At 35.4% G+C, this 18,969-nt stretch overlaps 1 protein-coding gene and 1 long non-coding RNA gene across 3 annotated transcripts in view; one reads left to right on the top strand and one right to left on the bottom strand.

The window, feature by feature from the left end:
* The window catches only part of LOC140849158 (uncharacterized), a 34,609-nt gene that overhangs the window by 9,808 nt on the left and 5,832 nt on the right, over window positions 1–18,969 (bottom strand). Inside the window, exon 3 of one of the 2 annotated variants that reach the window (XR_012130789.1) lies at window positions 1,031–1,124. This is a non-coding gene — a long non-coding RNA (uncharacterized lncRNA). Of the gene's footprint in view, window positions 1–1,030; window positions 2,143–18,969 lie in introns of those variants that run through there. The other variant, XR_012130788.1, reaches the window with a different exon arrangement.
* Window positions 4,172–18,315, top strand: LOC140849157 (serine/threonine-protein kinase TAO3-like). The gene is made up of 4 exons (XM_073235656.1): window positions 4,172–4,331; window positions 7,814–8,011; window positions 15,383–15,511; window positions 18,061–18,315. The coding sequence occupies exons 1-4, from the start codon at window positions 4,299–4,301 to the stop codon at window positions 18,298–18,300; spliced, it is 600 nt and encodes a 199-aa protein (XP_073091757.1). The 5' UTR covers window positions 4,172–4,298; the 3' UTR covers window positions 18,301–18,315.

The following is an 18,969-nucleotide window of genomic DNA, read 5'->3' as shown; positions in this document are numbered from 1 at the left end:
CAAATTTTAACTCATGTGGAACAATGTCATTTCAGAGGTGGCAAAGCATAGTTTAACTTTGGATTTAATTTTCGTATCTACCATACTTTATATACCCATCTGTCCTATATAAAGTAATATGAAAGGAAGAGAAATGATGTGTAATACATTTACATAAATACTGTGGGAGAAAAGAGATTTCAAAAGAACTGTTAAAAATGGATATCACATTTTTGTTTCCTTTTGAGAAATATGTTTTTCTAACTTAGCAATGAAAGTATTTTAAAAATAATGTGAATTCTATTCATTTTTCAATAGGTTTGGTAACCTAATTTAAATAAATTCTTAGTATATGCTTTCTGTTCTCAAAAATGTTTTCATTTAGAGGTTCACATTTTATGAATAGCAATAATAGTATTGTTCAATTTAATATAGTTCTTAAAACATCTAGATAAGGCAATCGTGAGTAGCAGTTGACTATCTTTTTGTGACCCTAAGGAATTTTGTGGATTTTTCACTAGAAAATTAGACTTTCAGCATGCATGTTTTAGAATTTCAAAGAAGTTCAGTTTATTTTCACCAACACGCAGTTCACTACGCAAGGATATTGCAAGGATCATGTACATATTAGGTAGGGTTATTTGCAACTACAGTATGTAGAAGAGCAGTATAAAGTTTCAGTAACACTTAGGGAATTCTAGGCCCTAAGCACACTTACAGTCTCAAATTCAAGCCCAAAAACTAGGTATTCACAATAGCAACAAAAGGTTTAGTATAGCTATGAATTATGTAAGTGAAAAATAAGCAGGATCCATTTGTAGAAAACTATTAAATAACTTAGAATTACAAGATATATTATTTTCAGATAAAAATGACCGAATATTATAAATAGTGGTACATACCAAGCTAAGGCTCAGGAAAAGGAAGAATGTGTCTGGCTTCTTACATTTGCCTAATGGAGGCAAAAGAAGCTCTTTTGGTAATAACCCAGCCCACCAGGAATGGATACTTGACCTTGGGTGATGCCAAACCTGCATATGTATTCATTTACCTGGTCCATTTTGTATATTGCCATTATTGAAAGTGATAGGAAGAATCTGTCAAGTGCATCCTTCCCTTCGGCCTGATCACATTTCTGTTGCAGTCTGTCATAAGGAAAAAGAATAAAATGGAAAAAAGTGACTTACTGTATGAAGCTATTTATCTCAATGAAAAATTGAAAATAATTATCCAGAATTAGAATAATGGTTATGTAATTTTGGCATGAACATTTGAGGAAATAGTCTGTAGGCATTATGAGTTGAAATAACATAATACTTACAGCAATAAAAAGAGAATAATATATAGTTACAACTCTTCAGAGAAGAAATAAATCTGAGCTAATAAAGGGGGTAAAAGTCTTAAAAGAATTCAAGATCATCTCATGAACTCCAGCGCACAAGTCATCTTTCTGCAATCTGTGTGCTCACTACAAAACAAAATCTATACACGAAAAATTTCTGAGAAGACATAAATATCCAAAAAATACCAAATGTAATGATGATAATCTTATAGTAGAATTGTTCTTTCTACTTTTCTGTATTTGATAATGTTAAGCTTTATTAAATATTAATGGTAAAAATCACTAATACATAACGTCTTTTAATCAACTGCTAGTGTTTTATGAAGTTTCATTTAAGCAACATAAAGGAGCCCACTATACCCAAGTAGTATGTTATGTAATTCACCATCAGTAAACACATTCCTGTTGAGATCTAATGTAATTCAGAACTGATAGTGTCTCCTCTATGAAACCAGTTCTAAGAATTTGTAAGCGTTTACTTAGGGCTCTAATTGGACTTAATTCTTAATGTTTACTTAGACTCTGATTATTTCAACTCTGCATTTTCATTTGGCCAACAAAGCTGTCATGTTCAAAGTTTTCATAAAAAGTACAGGGGAAGTTATGTAGGCACAGAGTGTATACATGTAAATTAAATTTTATAAATATAAGAAGTAAAAAGCATAGCAGAATTAGATAACCATAGATTACATGCATTATCTATAATTATTTAGGATAGTAACTCTAGGGTCCAAGAAGGGATTCATTTGTTCTGAATGAAAAAATATATAGGTCTCAACCTGACTTTTGCCTTCTACTCTTAACCAGGACCCCTTTGTGCTTCGGGAGCACCCTACAACGGTGTTAATAGATCTCCTTCAAAGGGCAAAGGAAGAAAAAAAAAGAGTGCTGGACAATCTGTACAATCGAAACAAGAAGGTCCTTTCCCAGGAGGCACATAAAGGGCCGGCAGTAGAAGCACAGGAAGGAAAGGTAATAACTTAGAAACGGCTCAAGTATTGGGGTCTCTTTATTGGCTTCTTTCCTTGTGGAACTTTTCTTGCCAAGAATCTTTTATATCAGTGGTTTCCAGATTGTGTCTTCACAGTGATTCTCTGAGGTCCCAGGTGGAGAAAAAGGTTTTGCATTCTTTAAACCAAACTCTCGGTAGTGTACATCAGCATAGTAAAGCTGTGTGAAGTCTTTTATTAGAGAAACCTGTTCAACTTTTATTTAATCTAGTCCCTCTCAAAATTCTGGTCTACTGAACACTTTTTTGCCTGATTGTCTGATGGCATGGGACACGCTTTGGAAGTATTTGAAATTACGCGTTTTGGAAGTTGACGGTGCTCACAGACAAGTCATTAGAATTACCAACCATTCTCCTTATCTTGTTTATTGTATAAACCTCTCCCCCAGTGCCTTTTGTGTAATGTTTGATAAATGTTTATTAAATTGGAAATTTCTTGCTTTTTTATAAATAAACGAATGAATGAATGAATGAATGAATGAAATAAACATGTGACTTAGTTAAATTTATCCTGGGGGAAAAAAAATTACCAAGGATTCTTATTCTGTTACTAAGAACACTTCATTCTTTTCAGTTGTGTAAAGGAATTCATTCCTCTACATGGTTCTAAAATACTCATTTCATAGGTGAGTAAAGTAAGGCTCAGAGTGGTTAACTAACTTACTGTAGAAGCATATGGGTTCAGATTCATATATTACTCTTGAGACCAAGTTGTTTCCATGTTACCATGTTTCCAAGTTTGCAGTAGAAATGTTACAGAACTTCCTCAAAGGAAAATATAAAGCTCATGATTTGTGGAGCTATCTTTTTTAGTCTAAGTATTTTCTGTTTTCTTCTTTGCTCATGTCTCAATGCCAAAGCTTTGATTCTTTTTTATTGCTTTCCATTGAGAAAGATCCCTGCATTCTGAAAACAGGAGTAGTAGTTACTTTTCTTTTTAATAACACTACAAAATTAATGAACTATAAAATAGAAGACTTTCTTACATACAGTTTTGATATTTTTGATATTGTTTTTTAGTTCTAACACTAGTCACTAGAAAATTGGGGCTATTTTAGGTATATGAATTACTTTAGTAAAGTGAAATTAACAAAATTCTAATGTCATTAAACATTAGAATAACAGCAACTTTTTAAGGCTGTGGATGTAAAAAAAGATCCTCCATATACTATGGGTCTGTATTTATTATTCTGCATATCTGACAGAGTTTCGGTATGGTAAGACTGTAATATTGGTGCCCAGATACCAAAGTTTGCCGGGTTTCTTGGGAAGAACAGTCTTCTAATTATGATTAAATATATATACAATTTTTAATTTTACATAAAAATAGGTAGGAATTAATATTAAATTACTTAGTGGAAGAAGTTTAGGCTAAAGACTATATTCTGAGAAGAAAAGAAATATAAAAGGCTTCAATAAAAAATAACTAAAAGGGATGTTTATAGGATTAAAAAAAAAGGTTGGGGTTTGTTTTCACCATTGGAATCATTGAGAAATGAGCAGCATCTCTGTGTATACCCCATGAGATGTGTAGTAGAAATGGATTTCAAAATAATGTCAAAAATTTTAGAGAAAAGACTACCCTTTGGAAATAACTCTGAATTGATTAACTTTTTCACATAGTTGGTTGGGCTTTTTGGTATTTACTGTCGGTCATTTTTTTAATCTGTCAACTAACAACTGATAAACTTTCTGGTCTTGGCAAATACAAGGAATTTCTCAAAACAGACCACTAACATTCTGAAGACTGTGTGTGCCAAGCGGTGTGCTAGATGCTAATAATCAAGAATTCAGGAGGTAAAGATATTTGAATCTAATACTCTTTTCCCTCAGGACCAAGATCATAGTGTTGGACAGACAGGAGCAGTGAATATTGGAAATCATCAGTCTGTTCCCCGTGTGTCCAACAAGACCAGGAGTCAAAGCTACAAGAGTGAGCTACACGTGACGGAGGGAATCCACACAGTCATGTCTAATAATTCTGCCATCCATCCGGAATCTGTAAGTATTTGGATTTCAGTGAAAAAAAATTCAACTTTGGTAACTAATTTTCCTAGTCTGGTTAGTTTAAGAGTTTGGGGTTTTTTTTTCCTTTGATGTATCAGAAGTTTGGAACATAATTTTAGGCAACTTATTTTAAAATGGCAAAAGGCTTTTTAATTCCCAGTTTAATGTCTGCATTTAGTAAACATGTTTTGAGAATGCAAAAAGAATATTTTTTAAATCTTAGAATAATTAAATCAATAAATACCATATAATGTATTAATTGAAGTTACTTAGATGAAAACGAAGGTATGTAAAAATAGTAACTATTCAACATGATATTAATGATAATGGTTGCCTTTGGGACGTGGAGAAAGGTTTAAGGTGGGTGATAATGGAAAGTGATTTTTGTGTTTTCCATAATGTTTACATTTTTAAAATAAAACTGGGTGTAATTGTAGAAATTACAACTTCTCAGTTTAGGAAATGTGGATGTTTGCTACACTTTCATGTGTAAGATTTTAAATTTTCTTGAAAACATTGGAAGGTCAGGTAACTCATTTTCACAATTGATAGGAATGCTTCCTTTTTAACTTCACTGCTTTCAGTATTACCAAAAGTTACTAGGCACAATAGCTAAAAGATGGAAACAACCCAAGTGTTCATTAACACATGAATGGATAAACCATAGTGTGTGTGTGTGTGTATATATATATATATATATATATATATATATCTACAATGGAATATTATTCAGCTGTGAAAAGGAACGGCGTTCGGATATATGCTACAATGTGAGCCAACCTTGAAAAAATGCTAAGTGATATAAGCCAGACACAAAAGGAAAAATATTATTAGAATTCCACTTATACGAAATATCTAAAATAGGCGAATTCACAGAAAGTAGATTAGAGGTTGCTGAGGGGCAAGTGGAAGATGAAATAAATACTTTTATTTATTTATTTATTTTATTATCTTGGTGTCATTAATGTACAATCACATGAGCAACACTACAGTTACTAGACTCCCCCTATTACCAAGTCCCCACCACATACCCCAGTACAGTCACTGTCCATCAGCATAGTAAGATGCTACAAACATGTACATGTCTTTGAACATGATGTTTTAATTTCTGTGACAAATACATAGGATAAAATGGCTGAGTCATAGGGCATATGTATGTTTGACTTTCATAAGAAACATACAGGTATTTTTTCTCCGATATGTCCTGCAAATATTTTTTCTCCATCTGTGATAAATTAAAATTTTTAGTTTTAAAATCCAATTCAAACAACCCATTAAAAATGAGTAAAGGCCATGAAAAAGCTAAAAACTTTTCCTCTAAAATCAGGAATAAGACAAGGATGCCTACTCACAACACTTTTATTCAACAGAGTATTGGAAGTCCTAGCTACATTATCAGGCAAGACAAATATAAAAGGCACCCACACTGGTGAGGAAGAAGTGAAACAGTCATTGTTTGCAGATGACCCGATACTACATAAAAAAAGCCCTAAAGACTCCACCAAAAAACTATTCAAATTAATATATAAACTATACCTCAATTTTTAAAAATGTGTTAAAGACTTGAAAAGACATTTATCCAAAGAATGTATACAAATGGCCAACAGCACATGAAAATATACTCAATATAATTAGTCATTAGAGAAACGCAAATTAAAACTATAATGAGTACCACCTTACAGCCACTAGGATGGCCAGCTATTTTGTTGTTGTTGTTAAGGTATCATTGATATACAATCATATGAAGGTTTCACATGAGCAACACTGGTTACTACATTCACCCATATTATTGAGTTCCCACCTAACACCCCATTGAAGTCACTGTCCATCAACGTAATAAGATGCTATAGAATCACTGCTTGTCTTCTCTGTGCTATTACTGCCTTCCGCATCTCCCCCATCTACACTATGTGTACTAATCATAATGGCCCTTAATCCTTTTCTCCCTCCCTTCCCACCCACCCTTCCCACCCCTTTCCCTTTGGTAACTGCTAGTCCCTTCTTGGACTGTGTGAGTCTGCTGCTGTTTTGTTAGGTGGTTAGCTATTAAGAGAGAAAAACAAAAACAAAGATGGAAAATAACAACTAGAGAGCACGTGGAGAAATTGGAACTCCTGCTATATATTGCTGGTAAGAATGTAAAATGTCAGCTGCTGTGGTAAACAGTTGATGATTTCTCAAAAAGTTAAACATAGCATTTCCCCATGACTCAGCAATTCTACTCCTAGATATATACCCAAAACAATTGAAAGCAGGTACTTAAACAAATGCATATACACAAATGTTCACAAGAGCAGTATTCACAATAGCCAAAAGGTGGAAACAACACACAGGTCCAGCAACAAATAAATGGATAAACAAATGAGGGTATGGGCATACAGTGGAATATTATTCACCATAAAAAGAAACGAAGTACTGTTGCATCCTGTACAATATGGATGAACCTTGGAAACATGCTAGGTGAAAGAAGCCAGATACAGCAGGTCACATAGTATATGAAACATCCAAAATAGATAAATCCATAGACAGAAAATAGATTGGTGGTTACCAGAAGGGGAGATGGGGGAGCAACTGCTTAAAACATACAGGGTTTTCTTCTGAAGTATTATATATGTTTTGTAACTAGATACGGGCAGTCTTGCAGAACATCATGAATATACTAAATACTATTGAATTGTTTACTTTAAATGATTAATCCTACATTATATAAATTTTGTCTCTGAGAATCCAGTTTGTACATTTTTTTCTTTACAATGGGGCAGTGGTTGCAGAACATCATGAATATACTAAATGCTACTGAATTGTTCACTTTAAATGGTTAATCTTACATTATCTGAATTTTGCCTCTGTTTGAGAATCCAGTTTGTACATTTTTTTCATTATAATCAGTGTTTTTTGTGTCCTACCCAAGAAACATTTGCTGACCCCAAGGTCATGATAATATTCTGTGTTTTCTCCTGCTCTCTGATTCTGGATTTTAGGTTTATGTCAAGTGACTCTTGTCAAGTTAATTTCTGTGTATAGCATGATTAAGCATTTATTTATTTAGAATACAGAGAACCAGGTGTTACAGCAGGATTTGTTAAAAACACTTTCCTTTCCTCTTTGAATTAACTTGACTTTTTGGTAGTAAATCAATTGGCTGAATATATGTGGGTCTGTTTCCAGATTTCAGTGTGTTCCTTTGCTCTATTCAGCCTGTCCTCATACCAATACTGCACTGTTTTGATTACTGAATTTAAATCTACCAACTTTTCATATCCCCTCAAAATTTTGGCTATTCTGGGTGCTTTACATTCCCATTTTAATTTTAGAACCAGCTAGCTTGTCTGCTTTTTCAGATGAAATTTTATTAGAAGCTGTTGACTGGGATCTCCTACATGAATTACCTACTTAGTTGATAGTAGACTGGTCTAAGATGGTTTTGAAAGAAAAAGGTTTTGCTTTATTTCATTCTTTCCTCTCCATTGTTGTAGGTTACAAGGGAAATGGAAGAACATGAGCTCAGAAAACTTGAGCATCAGAAACAGCTGATGTCTCTGAAAGATAAGCTGAAGGCTGAGATGGATAAGCATCATCTCAGGTTAGAGAAAGATCTTGAAATGCAGCGTAACAACTTTGCTGCAAAAATGAAGAAACTGATCAAGAAACATCAGGCTGCTGTGGAAAAAGAGGTAGTTGACCAGTATTACTAATGTATCTATTCTAACTTGTGGCTATTTCAAAATTAACCAAGATGGCATTTTGATGTTAGGGTATCTGTTCCCCAGAACCAAGCAAATCAAATGGGGAAAGGGAAAAATATGTACATAATAGGTTAAATATCAAGTGCTGGGTCGGGAACCAGTAGATACGGAATTATGTCCTGATAACTTGATAGTTTTATCATGTAACAGTGATTAAAGTCAGGTAGATCAGATTAAAGATGACGACGTGAGAGGTGAGACAGAGGCCTCCTCCCAAAACCACATATAATATGAAAATATTGTTAATACAACTAACCCTAAAAGATCAACAGGAAAGAAGGCAGCACCAGACTTCTTACACCTGGAGAAAAGAACAGACCTCAAAAAACGTAACATACCAAAGCCATGATCTGGGGGGCCCATGCTCTTCTCCCACCCCAGCTCACTGGCAGAAGGAAGAGAAATGGAGTGGAGACAGGGTGGAGGCCTAGGACTGCTGAACACCCAGCCCTGGAGATCTGCTGTGGGAGCAAGAACCTATATTACATGGTGCTCTGGAGATCAGTGGGGTTGGAAAGCTAAGACAGGAAGAATGCTTGGACAGACTGAGATTCCAGCTGTTGTGGAAAACAGGGATTCACATCCAGCTGCTCTGGGAGAAAAGAAAGGCAGGCAGTATGAGAGACTTCCTAACAGTGAGAGGGCTACTAAATGGGCAAATATTGCACAGGGCTTGCTGCTCAAGAAAAAGGACAGGTAGACAAAACTGTTCAGGTGCACTCTGCCCAGCAGGTTGGGAACTTTTCAGGAACTTCAGGCACTCCATCCCCCTGGCTGGCTATACAGCTCCGAGGCCTTCCACCATGATATGCAGCCTGCTGCACCTTCTGGCAAGCTGGCACTGGCTTACAAACCATCTGCCCCTGCCCTGGCATCAGTCCAGCCCGAGGGAGGTCCTGCCTACAGCAGTTACAAATGCAAAGCATAGAGGGTTACACCTGTGTGTTTGGTTGACTAGTCTGGCTGTGTAGAGACATACAGTATCTGGGAAGCAGGAAACAGCTCTTCCCAACCCCCAGTCACGAGCGCCGCTCCTCTGAGACCCCTGACATGGCTCCATGGGCTAAGTAATTGCAGGCAGTACACCTTCAGGGTCCTAGATGGTGCCACATACAAATATGAAATGTCGAAGGAACCTGGTTGAAACCAAAATCCCCAAAACACCAGAAAAGAGGTCAAGTGAAAATGAACTCATCAATCTTCCTAAAAGAGATTAAAAAAATCATAAACACATCCATGCAGGTACAGAAAAATACTCAAGAATGCAGGAACAAATCCAGAACAGAGATCCATTCATTATGGAATACAATGTGGGGATTTAAAAGCAGATTAGATATGGTCGAGGAGACGATAAATGAAAAACATTGAAGAAGAGGAATGCAAAGAAGCTGAGGCACAGAAAAAAAGATCTCTAGGAGTGAAAGAATATTGAGAGAACTGTGTGACCAATCCAACCAGAACAATATTCGTGTTATAGGGGTATCAGAAGAAGAAGAGAGAGGAAAAGGGAAAGTGTCTTTGAGGAGGTAATTGCTGAAAACTTCCCCAATCTGGGGAAGGAGATAGTCTCTCAGGCCATGGAGGTGCACAGATCTCTCAACACAAGGGAGCCAAGATAGACAACACCAAAACATATAATAATTAAAATGGCAAAGATCAAGGGTAAGGACAGAGTATTAAAAGAAGCCAGAGAGAGAGAAAAGATCACATACAGAGGAAAACCCATCAGGCTGTCATCAGACTTCTCAGCAGAAACCTTACAGGTCAGAAGGGAGTGGCATGATATATTTAATGCAATGAAGCAGAAGCAAGAGTACTCTATCTGGCAAGATTATCATTTAACATTGAAGGAGGGTATCAAACAATTTCCAGATAAGCAAAAGCTGAGAGTATTTACCTCCCACAAACTGTCTCTGCAGTGTATCTTGGATGGACTGCTATAGACGGAAGTGTTCCTAAGGCTAAATAGCTGTCACCAGAGGTAATAAAACCACATTAAAGAAAGCAGAACAATTAATTACTAAGCAAATGCAAAATTAAATCAACTATCCCAAAGTAGGTTAAGGGATAGACAAAGAGTACAGAATATGATACTTAATATATAAACAATGGAGGAGGAAGAAAAAGGAGGAGGAAAAAAAAGAACCTTTAGATTGTATTTGTAATAGCACACTAAGTGAGCCTAGACTCTTAGATAGTAAGGAAGTTTTCCTTGAACCGTTGGTAACCACGAGTCTAAAGCCTGCAATGGCAATAAGTACATACCTATTTGATAATCACCCTAAATGTAAATGGACTGAATGCACCAATCAAAAGACACAGAGTCAATATGATGGATAAAAAAGCAAGTCCCATCTATATGCCACCTAAAAGAGACTCACCTCAACCCCGAAGACATACACAGACTAAAAGTGAAGGGATGGAAAAAGATATTTCATGAAAACAATAGGGAGAAAAAAGCAGGAGTTACAGTACTTGTATCAGACAAAGTAGACTTCAAAACAAAGAAAGCCACAAGAGACAAAGAAGGACATTACATAATGATAAAGGGATCAGTCCAACAAGAGGATATAACCATTATAAGTATCTATGCACCCAACACAGGAATACCTACATATGTGAAACAGATACTAACAGTATTAAAAGAGGAAATAGAATGCAATGCATTCATTTTAGGAGAATTCAACACACCACTCACTCCAAAGTACAGATCAACCAGACCGAAAATAAGTAAGGAAACAGAGGTACTGAACAACACATTAGAACAGATGGACCTAACAGATATCTACAGAATGCTCCACCCAAAAGCCACAGGATACACATTCTTCTCAGGTGCACATGGAACATTTTCAAGAATCGATTATATACTAGACTACAAAAAAGAATGTCAGTAAATACAAAAATATTGAAATTGAACCAACCAGCTTCTCAGGCCACAAAGGTATGAAACTAGAAATAAATTACTCAAAGAAAATGAAAAGACCCACAAACCCATGGAGGCTTAACAACATGCTCCTAAATAATCAATGGATCAATGACCAAATAAAAACAGATCAAGCAATGCAAAATCTGTGGGATGCAGCTAGGGCTGTACTAAGAGGGAAGTATATTGCAATAGAGGCCTGCCTCAGGAAAGAAGAAAAACCCGATATGAACAGTCTAAACTCACAATTAACAAAACTAGAAAAAGTAGAACAAATGAGGCCCAAAGTCAGTAGAAGAGGGACATAATAAAGATTAGAGCAGGCTTAAATGAAATTGAGAAGAATAAAACAATAGAATCAATGAAAGCAGGAGCTGGTTCTTTGAGAAAATAAGCAGAATGGAAAAACCCCTAGCCAGACTTATCAAGAAAAAAAGAGTGTCTAGAAATGAGAAAGGAAAAATCACTATGGGCACTACAGAAATACAAAGAATTATTAGAGAATATGGTGAAAAATTTTATGCTTAGAAACTTGATAACCCAGAAGGAATGAACAACTTTCAAGAAAAGTACAACCTTCCTTGGCAGACCCAGAAAGGAACAGAAAATGTGAACAGATCAATTACCTGCAGCAAAACTGAATTGGTAATAAAAATCTACCTAAAATAAAACTCTTGGAGCAGATGCCTTCACTGCTGAATTTTATCAGACATTTAGTGAAAATCTAATACCCATCCTCCTTAAAGCTTTCCAAAAAGTAGACAAGGAGGGAATACTTCCACCCTCATTCTATGAGGCCAGCATCACTCTAATTCCAAAATTAGGCAAATACACCACAAAAAAAGAAAATTATAGACCAATATCCCTGGTGAACATAGACACAAAAACACTCAACAAAATCATAGTGAAAAATATATCAAACAGATAGTCTATCATGATCAAGTACGATTTATTCCAGGGATGCAAGGATGGTACAACAGTTGAAAATCCGTCAGCATCATCCACCACATTAACTAAAATAAGGAGAAAAAGCACATGATCATCTCCATAGAAGCAGAAAAAGCAATCGACAAAGTTCAACATCCATTCATGGTAAAAAATCTCAAGAAAATGAGTATAGAGGGCAAGTACCTCAACATAGTAAAGGCCTCATATGACAAACCCAAAGCCAACATCATACTTAACAGTGAGAAGCTGAATAAGACATTCAATAAAAAGAAGATAGCGATAAATGGAATATAATATCCCTTGCTCATGGATAGGAAGAATTAATATTGTCAAAATGGCCACCCTGCTTGAAGCAATCTACCGATTCAGTGCAATCCCTATCAAAATGCCAATAGCATTTTTCAGTGAACTAGATCAAATAGTTCTAAAATTCATATGGAACCACGGAAGACCCCAAATAGCCAAAGCAATCATGAGAAGGAAGAATAAAGCTGGGGGCGGATTATGCTCCCCAACTTCAACCTCTACTGCAAAGGCAATTTGGTACTGGCACAAGAATAGGCCCAAAGACCAATGGAACAGGCTAGGGATCCCAGATATAAACCCAAGCAAATGTGGTTAATTAATATACCATAATGGAGCCATGGACATACAATGGGGAAATGACAGTGTCTTCAACAACTGGTGTTGGCAAAACTGGACAGCTACATGCAAGAGAATGAAACTGGATTATTGTCTAAACCCATACACAAAAGTAAATTCAAAATGGATCAAAGACCTGAATGTAAGTCATGAAACCATAAAACTCTTAGAAGACAACATACGCAAAATCTCTTGAATATAAACATGAGCAACTTTTTCCTGGACGCATCTCCTTGGGCAAGGGAAACAAAAGCAAAAATGAACAAATGGGACTACATCAAGCTTCTGTACAGCAAAGGACACCATCAGCAGAACAAAAAGGCATCCTACAGTATGGGAGAATATATTTGTAAACAACATATCCGACAAGTGATTAACATCCAAAATATGTAAAGCGTTCACATACCTCAACACCCAAAAAGCAAATAACCCAATTAAAAAATGGTCACAGGATATGAACAGATGCTTCTCCAAAGAAGAAATTCAGATGGCCAAGAGGCACTTGAAAAGATGCTCCATATCACTAATTACCAGGGCAATGCAAATTAAAAGCACAATGAGATATCACCTCATACCATTTAGCATGGCCAACATCGAAAAGACTAGGAACAACAATGGTGGCTAGAATGCAGAGGAAGGGGATCCCTCCTACACTGCTGGTGGGAATGTAAACTAGTTCAACCATTGTGGATAGCAATATGGAGGTTCCTCAAAAAACTAAAAATAGAGATTCCATTTGGCCCGTGAATTCCACTCCTAGGAATTTACCCAGAGAAAAAAGTTGTCAGATTGAAGAAGACATATGCACCCTTATGTTTATCACAGCACTATTTACAATAGCCAAGATATGGAAGCAACCTAAGTGTCCATCAGTAGTTGGATGGATAAAGAAGAAGTGGTACATATGCACAATGGAATACTTTTTAGCCATAAGAAAGAAACAAATCCTACCATTTGCAGCAACATGGATGTAGCTAGACGGTATTATGCTCAGTGAAATAAGTTAGGGAAAGAAAGACAAGTACCAAATGATTTCCCTTATTTGTGGAGTATAACAATGAAGCAAAACTGAAGGAACAAAGCAGCAGACTCACAAACTCCCAAGAAGGAACTAGCGGCTACCAAAGGGAAGGTGTGCAGGAGGGCAGTTGGGGAGGGAGATGGAAGGGCATTGAGGGCTATTAGGATCAGTACACATGGTGTGGGGGGATCATGGGGAAGACGGTGTAGCACAGAAAAGACATGTAGTGACTGTGGCATCTTACAACACCGATGGGCAGTGACTGCAATGGCGTATGGGGGGAACTCGATGATATATGTGGATGAATGTAGTAACCACATTATTTTTCATGTGAAACCATCATAAGTGTATATCAAAGATACCTTAATGAAAAAAAAAGTCGTTAAGTATTCTGTTCTATGCCTTGGGTACTTTGGTTATCTGAGGAGTTTGATAAATCAGTTAGTAGGTGATTCAGGTTCTAAAAAAAATTTATCATTCCCTATGTACTTTTTGGAAACCTTAAATTTATAGTAGCATTTTTATATCAGAAGAATTGAAGAGTACTGTAGTATACAGAGAATGTTAAATTAAGAGAAATTAAGAGGGTTTCAGATTCACATTTAGCCCATTTGTTTACTACAAATAAGTATCATTCTACTGTATGATAAAGGTGCATTTTTTTAGGAGTCTTTTGTGAAAACTGGTTTCTAATTTCCTTGGTGTCCCTTTAGTTTCAATTTATTTTGATAATCACAGTTGTCAAGTAAAATGTAAACTTCTCAATAAATTTACACCATATCTTCAAATATGTCTGCAAAAAAAGAAGAATCACCGTCTCACAGTAATAGAGAATTTAGCAAAATAATTTCTGGTGTAAATGAATATTTGATTTTGAAATAATTTGGCAAAAGAATATAGAAATATTTAGAATCCTGTTTGGTGTTGTACTTTCTTGAATACTTTGTAAACAGGTAGATACTAACATTTTTAGGAAAGGAATTCATGAAACAGGATGTACAATATGATTTTAGATTTGTTTTATATATTTATATCAATATCTATACATGCCTAGAAAAAATTAGGAAGGGTATGCACCAAAATGTTTATATTGGTTATCTCCGTGTGGTAAAATCATGCAAGATTTTTCTTCTTTGTGTTTTTCTGTATTTCCTAAATGTTCTACAATGAATATGTATAGTTCACCCTTGAATAACAGGTTTGAACTGCACAGGCCCATTTATACACATATTTTTTTCAATAAAGGTCTTGGAAAATGTTTTGGGAGACAGTTTAAAGATCATTTTCTTTTTCCTAGCTTTCTTTATTGTAAGAATACAGTATATAATTTATACAACATACAGAATATGTGTGAATATCTGTTCATGTTGTTGGTAAGGCTGCCAGTCAGCAGTATGCTTTTAGTAGTTAATACACAAGTCCAGCTAGATAAAAGGTCATAACTTAATTACATTTGTTTTGTTTTATTAGTGAGGGGGGTCGGGCAGCATACTCTAGTTAAATGGGGGGGAACGGTGAAAACACTGACCCTGTAAAAGATCAGCATTTTAAAGATGAGTTCCATTTTAGTGTTTCTCTGAAATTCAAATCATAAGGATGCTGAGTAATATTTGTTAATAATTTATTGGATATTCTTGTTTTGGTAATGATTATACTGATTTTATATTCTTAGGTGGGAGGAAATATCTTTGCTAATGTGTATTAAACTGCTGCTTTGAAGCTTATCTGCTTAGCTAATTTGATCCATTTAAAAATTTTCCTATAGGCTGAACTGATGTCCAGTGAGGAGAACAAATTTCAACAACGTATTCAGGCTGAGCAGAAGAAAGAACTGAATAGCCTTTTGAAGTCCCAGAAGAGAGAATACAAACTTCGAAAGGAACAACTTAAGGAGGTATTTACTTTATAAAAATTTTCAAGCCACTTACCTGCTTACTGATTATATCCAATATTGATCTACTCGTAGAACCATTAAGATAAAATTTTCTTTTGTTTGTGGCCACTAACAATATACCAGTTTAAGTGAGGACATTGATTATAACCTATTACTTTTCAATGGCTGAGATCCTCAGTTGAGTGGGATCTAAAAAGAGTGATCTCTTTAAAATATGAATTATTTTATAAAGCTTTTATTTATAGTAGCTTTCCTAAGCACTTATTAAGTAACTGAGTCACTAGAAATAAAAATATTTTAGCTATGAAAAAGAGCCATACATCTCTTCCTTTAAAAGTAAATCATACCTTCTTACTTTGGGCTCAGATTACAATAATTTGTTCTTATTCTGATTTTAACACAGAATAAGGATAAGAGACATTTCTTCTCATCCCATTTTCTTTACTAGGAAAGCATGCTAATTATGTCTTTATGGCTACAGGATTTCATGTGTGTTTGCCCTTTATGTGCTGCTTTCTTGAACTTATTTTTATCACAGATCTAGTCTAACTGTGAGGAAAGCCATGTTGTCCTAAGGCAATTTCTGAAAGGGGATTATTATTCAGGATAGTGGTCAGGACAGGAAAATGATTTGTGTCAACTATAGTATCTTTATTATATTGCAGAGAATATAAATCATCCATCTTTCATAGGTATAAGATGATTTTTCAGAGACTATTGACCTTATGGTTCTTCACCTGTTATTCAAGAAACAAACCAATTCTTTATTACTTTTGTGGATAAGATACTCAAACACATAAATATAAAAAGCACATAAACTTGTAGTTCTCAACTGAAGGATGTCAATGAGAAGACAGAGATAATACAGGCGTATACACAAAGAATCATTTGGCTATGTTTTTCAAAATCTTTTGCCAAGGAAATTCCCCACCCACCGAGACTTCCCCAGTTTACACCCTCTTTTACAGACTGATGGACTGAAATTTTTAGTCCATGTAATTAATTATTAGCATGCAGATAAATTAATCTTGATAAAATAACCATAATCTCTTTGGTACAGTGCTTTCTTGTGTATAGGAATTTGACCTATAATTAGATATATAAGTCTTATTAAGGACATTGGTGGCACAAAGCCTTGCTATATATACCCTGCCGAGTGAGGTTCATTGATAAAATTTTTCCAACTTTAAAGAGTGTAACCTGCTATGTATTCCCATTACTGTAATCTAAAAGCTAAACTCAATACTAGAACATGGGATTTGAAAAGATGGTAAACAGGATTCCCAACTGTCAATAAATATCCAACAAAATGCAGTTCTATAGTTGTTTCCTAGTGAAATCAGGTTTTAGTTTTATAAATGAATGTGTTGGTTTAGATAATCCTTTAAGCATATAATTCATAGTCTAACTAATAAGCTCGTTTTCTTTTAGAAGGTAGTTTTGTGTCTGCATGTGTGTGTGTGTGTGTGTGTGTGTGTGTGTGTGTGTGTGTGTGTGTGTTCATTTAGAATGATTATTATCAGTATAGAGGAAGGGACCTACTATAGTCTTAGTGGGTGGGAAATTTCCTTGGCCAAAGATTTTGAAAAACATAGGCAAGTGATTCTTTCTGTATATGCCTGTATTATCCCTGTCTTCTCATTGACATCCTTAAGTTGAGAACTACAAGCTCATGTGCTTTTTATTTTTATGTGTTTGAGTATCTTATCAATGAAAGTAATGAATCATCGGTTTCTTTCTTGAACAACAGATGAAGAACCATAAGGTTAACAGTCTCTAAAAAATCATCTTAGACCTAGGAAAGATGGCTGATTTATATTCTCTGCAAGGTTGATGCCTTGTAGGTTGAAATATACTAGTATTGATTAGCATCCTTGGGTTTGCATCATTGAATGTATTGACAGTATTCTCATCCTATCCAGTATAAATAAATTTTTTAGGTAGTTTGTGAGATGATGTTTAAAATGCTGTAGAAAAACATTGGTCTTGCCTTGTTCAGTGGTTACAGTGCTGAAGACTAAATCTATTCTAAACGGTCTCTATTTTCCTGTGGTTTTGTTGATTTTCCATTTAATTTCTGGTCTTTTATACTGAGCCCATCCTTAACTTTGCCAAAAACTTAGTATTTCAATTGTTGAAAGCCAAGAAGTGAGACATAACTATATTTTAACCTTAATTTTAATTCATGTGTGATTTTTACTTGAAAGCACTGTCTTCTTCCCCCTTTTGGGAGGATTTCAAACAAAGATGTTTTACTCCATTCACCAATCATTGCGTGCTTTCAAAGCTACGAGCCATCCTAAATATAGCTGTGCAAAGCTAAAAAGTGTGCATGTTTTCTAGTGTATGTTTTCTCTTTTCTGTCCTACTTCATGGATAACTCCAGAAACAGAAAAATACTACCTACCTCCTTTAAGGTCATTGCCCTGCCTGCCCATGAGAGAGGGCACAAATTAAGTATTTTTACTGAAGATTACCAGCTATCAAACAGTATATTCATGTAGTTAATTTTTATGTATTTTGAACTCAGTTGTTTTTTATCTTGCCAGGAGCTGAATGAAAACAAGAGCACCCCAAGAAAAGAAAAACAGGAATGGCTTTCAAGCCAGAAACAGAACATACAGCATTTCCAAGAAGAGGAGAAGACCAATCTTCTTCAACATCAGAAATGGTACCTAGAGCTGCAATGCCGTTGCTTGAAAAGAAAGTTGCTACTTGGGAGCCATAACTTGGAGCAGGACCTTCTCAGGGAGGTATGTTTAAATGGTGTGAAATCAGAATCTTCCTGAAAATATGTCAGTCACATCCCACCCTCAGGGCCTTAGAGCACCTCTGCTTGCCTTTGCCTAAGTCCTTCTTCCCTGGAAACCCAACCCACACGATTCACCTTCTCCCTCACTTCATATCTCCTCAATTCTGATCTCCAAATCCTCCTCCCTTCTTTAAATATTCTTGCACTCCTCTCTCTCTCTCTCACACACACACACACCACACACACACATACACACATATGTGCACACACTTTTTATGGGGATCTCTCTCTCCCCAAGTAGAATGGAAATTAGATCAAGTCCCAGGTTCTGTTCAGGGCTTTTATATCCAGTGGCTAGATATATCCAGGCCTTGTAGCTAGTGGCTGGCCCATAATAGGTATTCAATAAATATGTATTAAATAAATATTTAATAAATATTAAATCCACGAATGAAAGAACTGTTAATTTTTAATATGAGAAAATTAATTGGATAACTTATGCCTTTTCATCCAAAATGGGTGCCATGAGGTATATACTACCATTTAACATAATTTTATAAACATTAAATTATTCATTGGGAATATGTAGAAACTTATGCCAATGAAAACAACGGTACTCATTATCAGGTATGCCTATGAGCATAGATCAATTTATTTTCAAGAGTGGCTTAAAATAAACTTCAAGTATAACATAATTATTCAAATT

The sequence above is a fragment of the Manis javanica genome, chromosome 4, assembly GCF_040802235.1.
Source record: "Manis javanica isolate MJ-LG chromosome 4, MJ_LKY, whole genome shotgun sequence".
NCBI classification, from domain to species: Eukaryota; Metazoa; Chordata; class Mammalia; order Pholidota; family Manidae; genus Manis; species Manis javanica.
The sequence above is the reverse complement of the archived record's forward strand: the minus strand, read 5'-3'. Positions and strand labels throughout refer to the sequence as shown.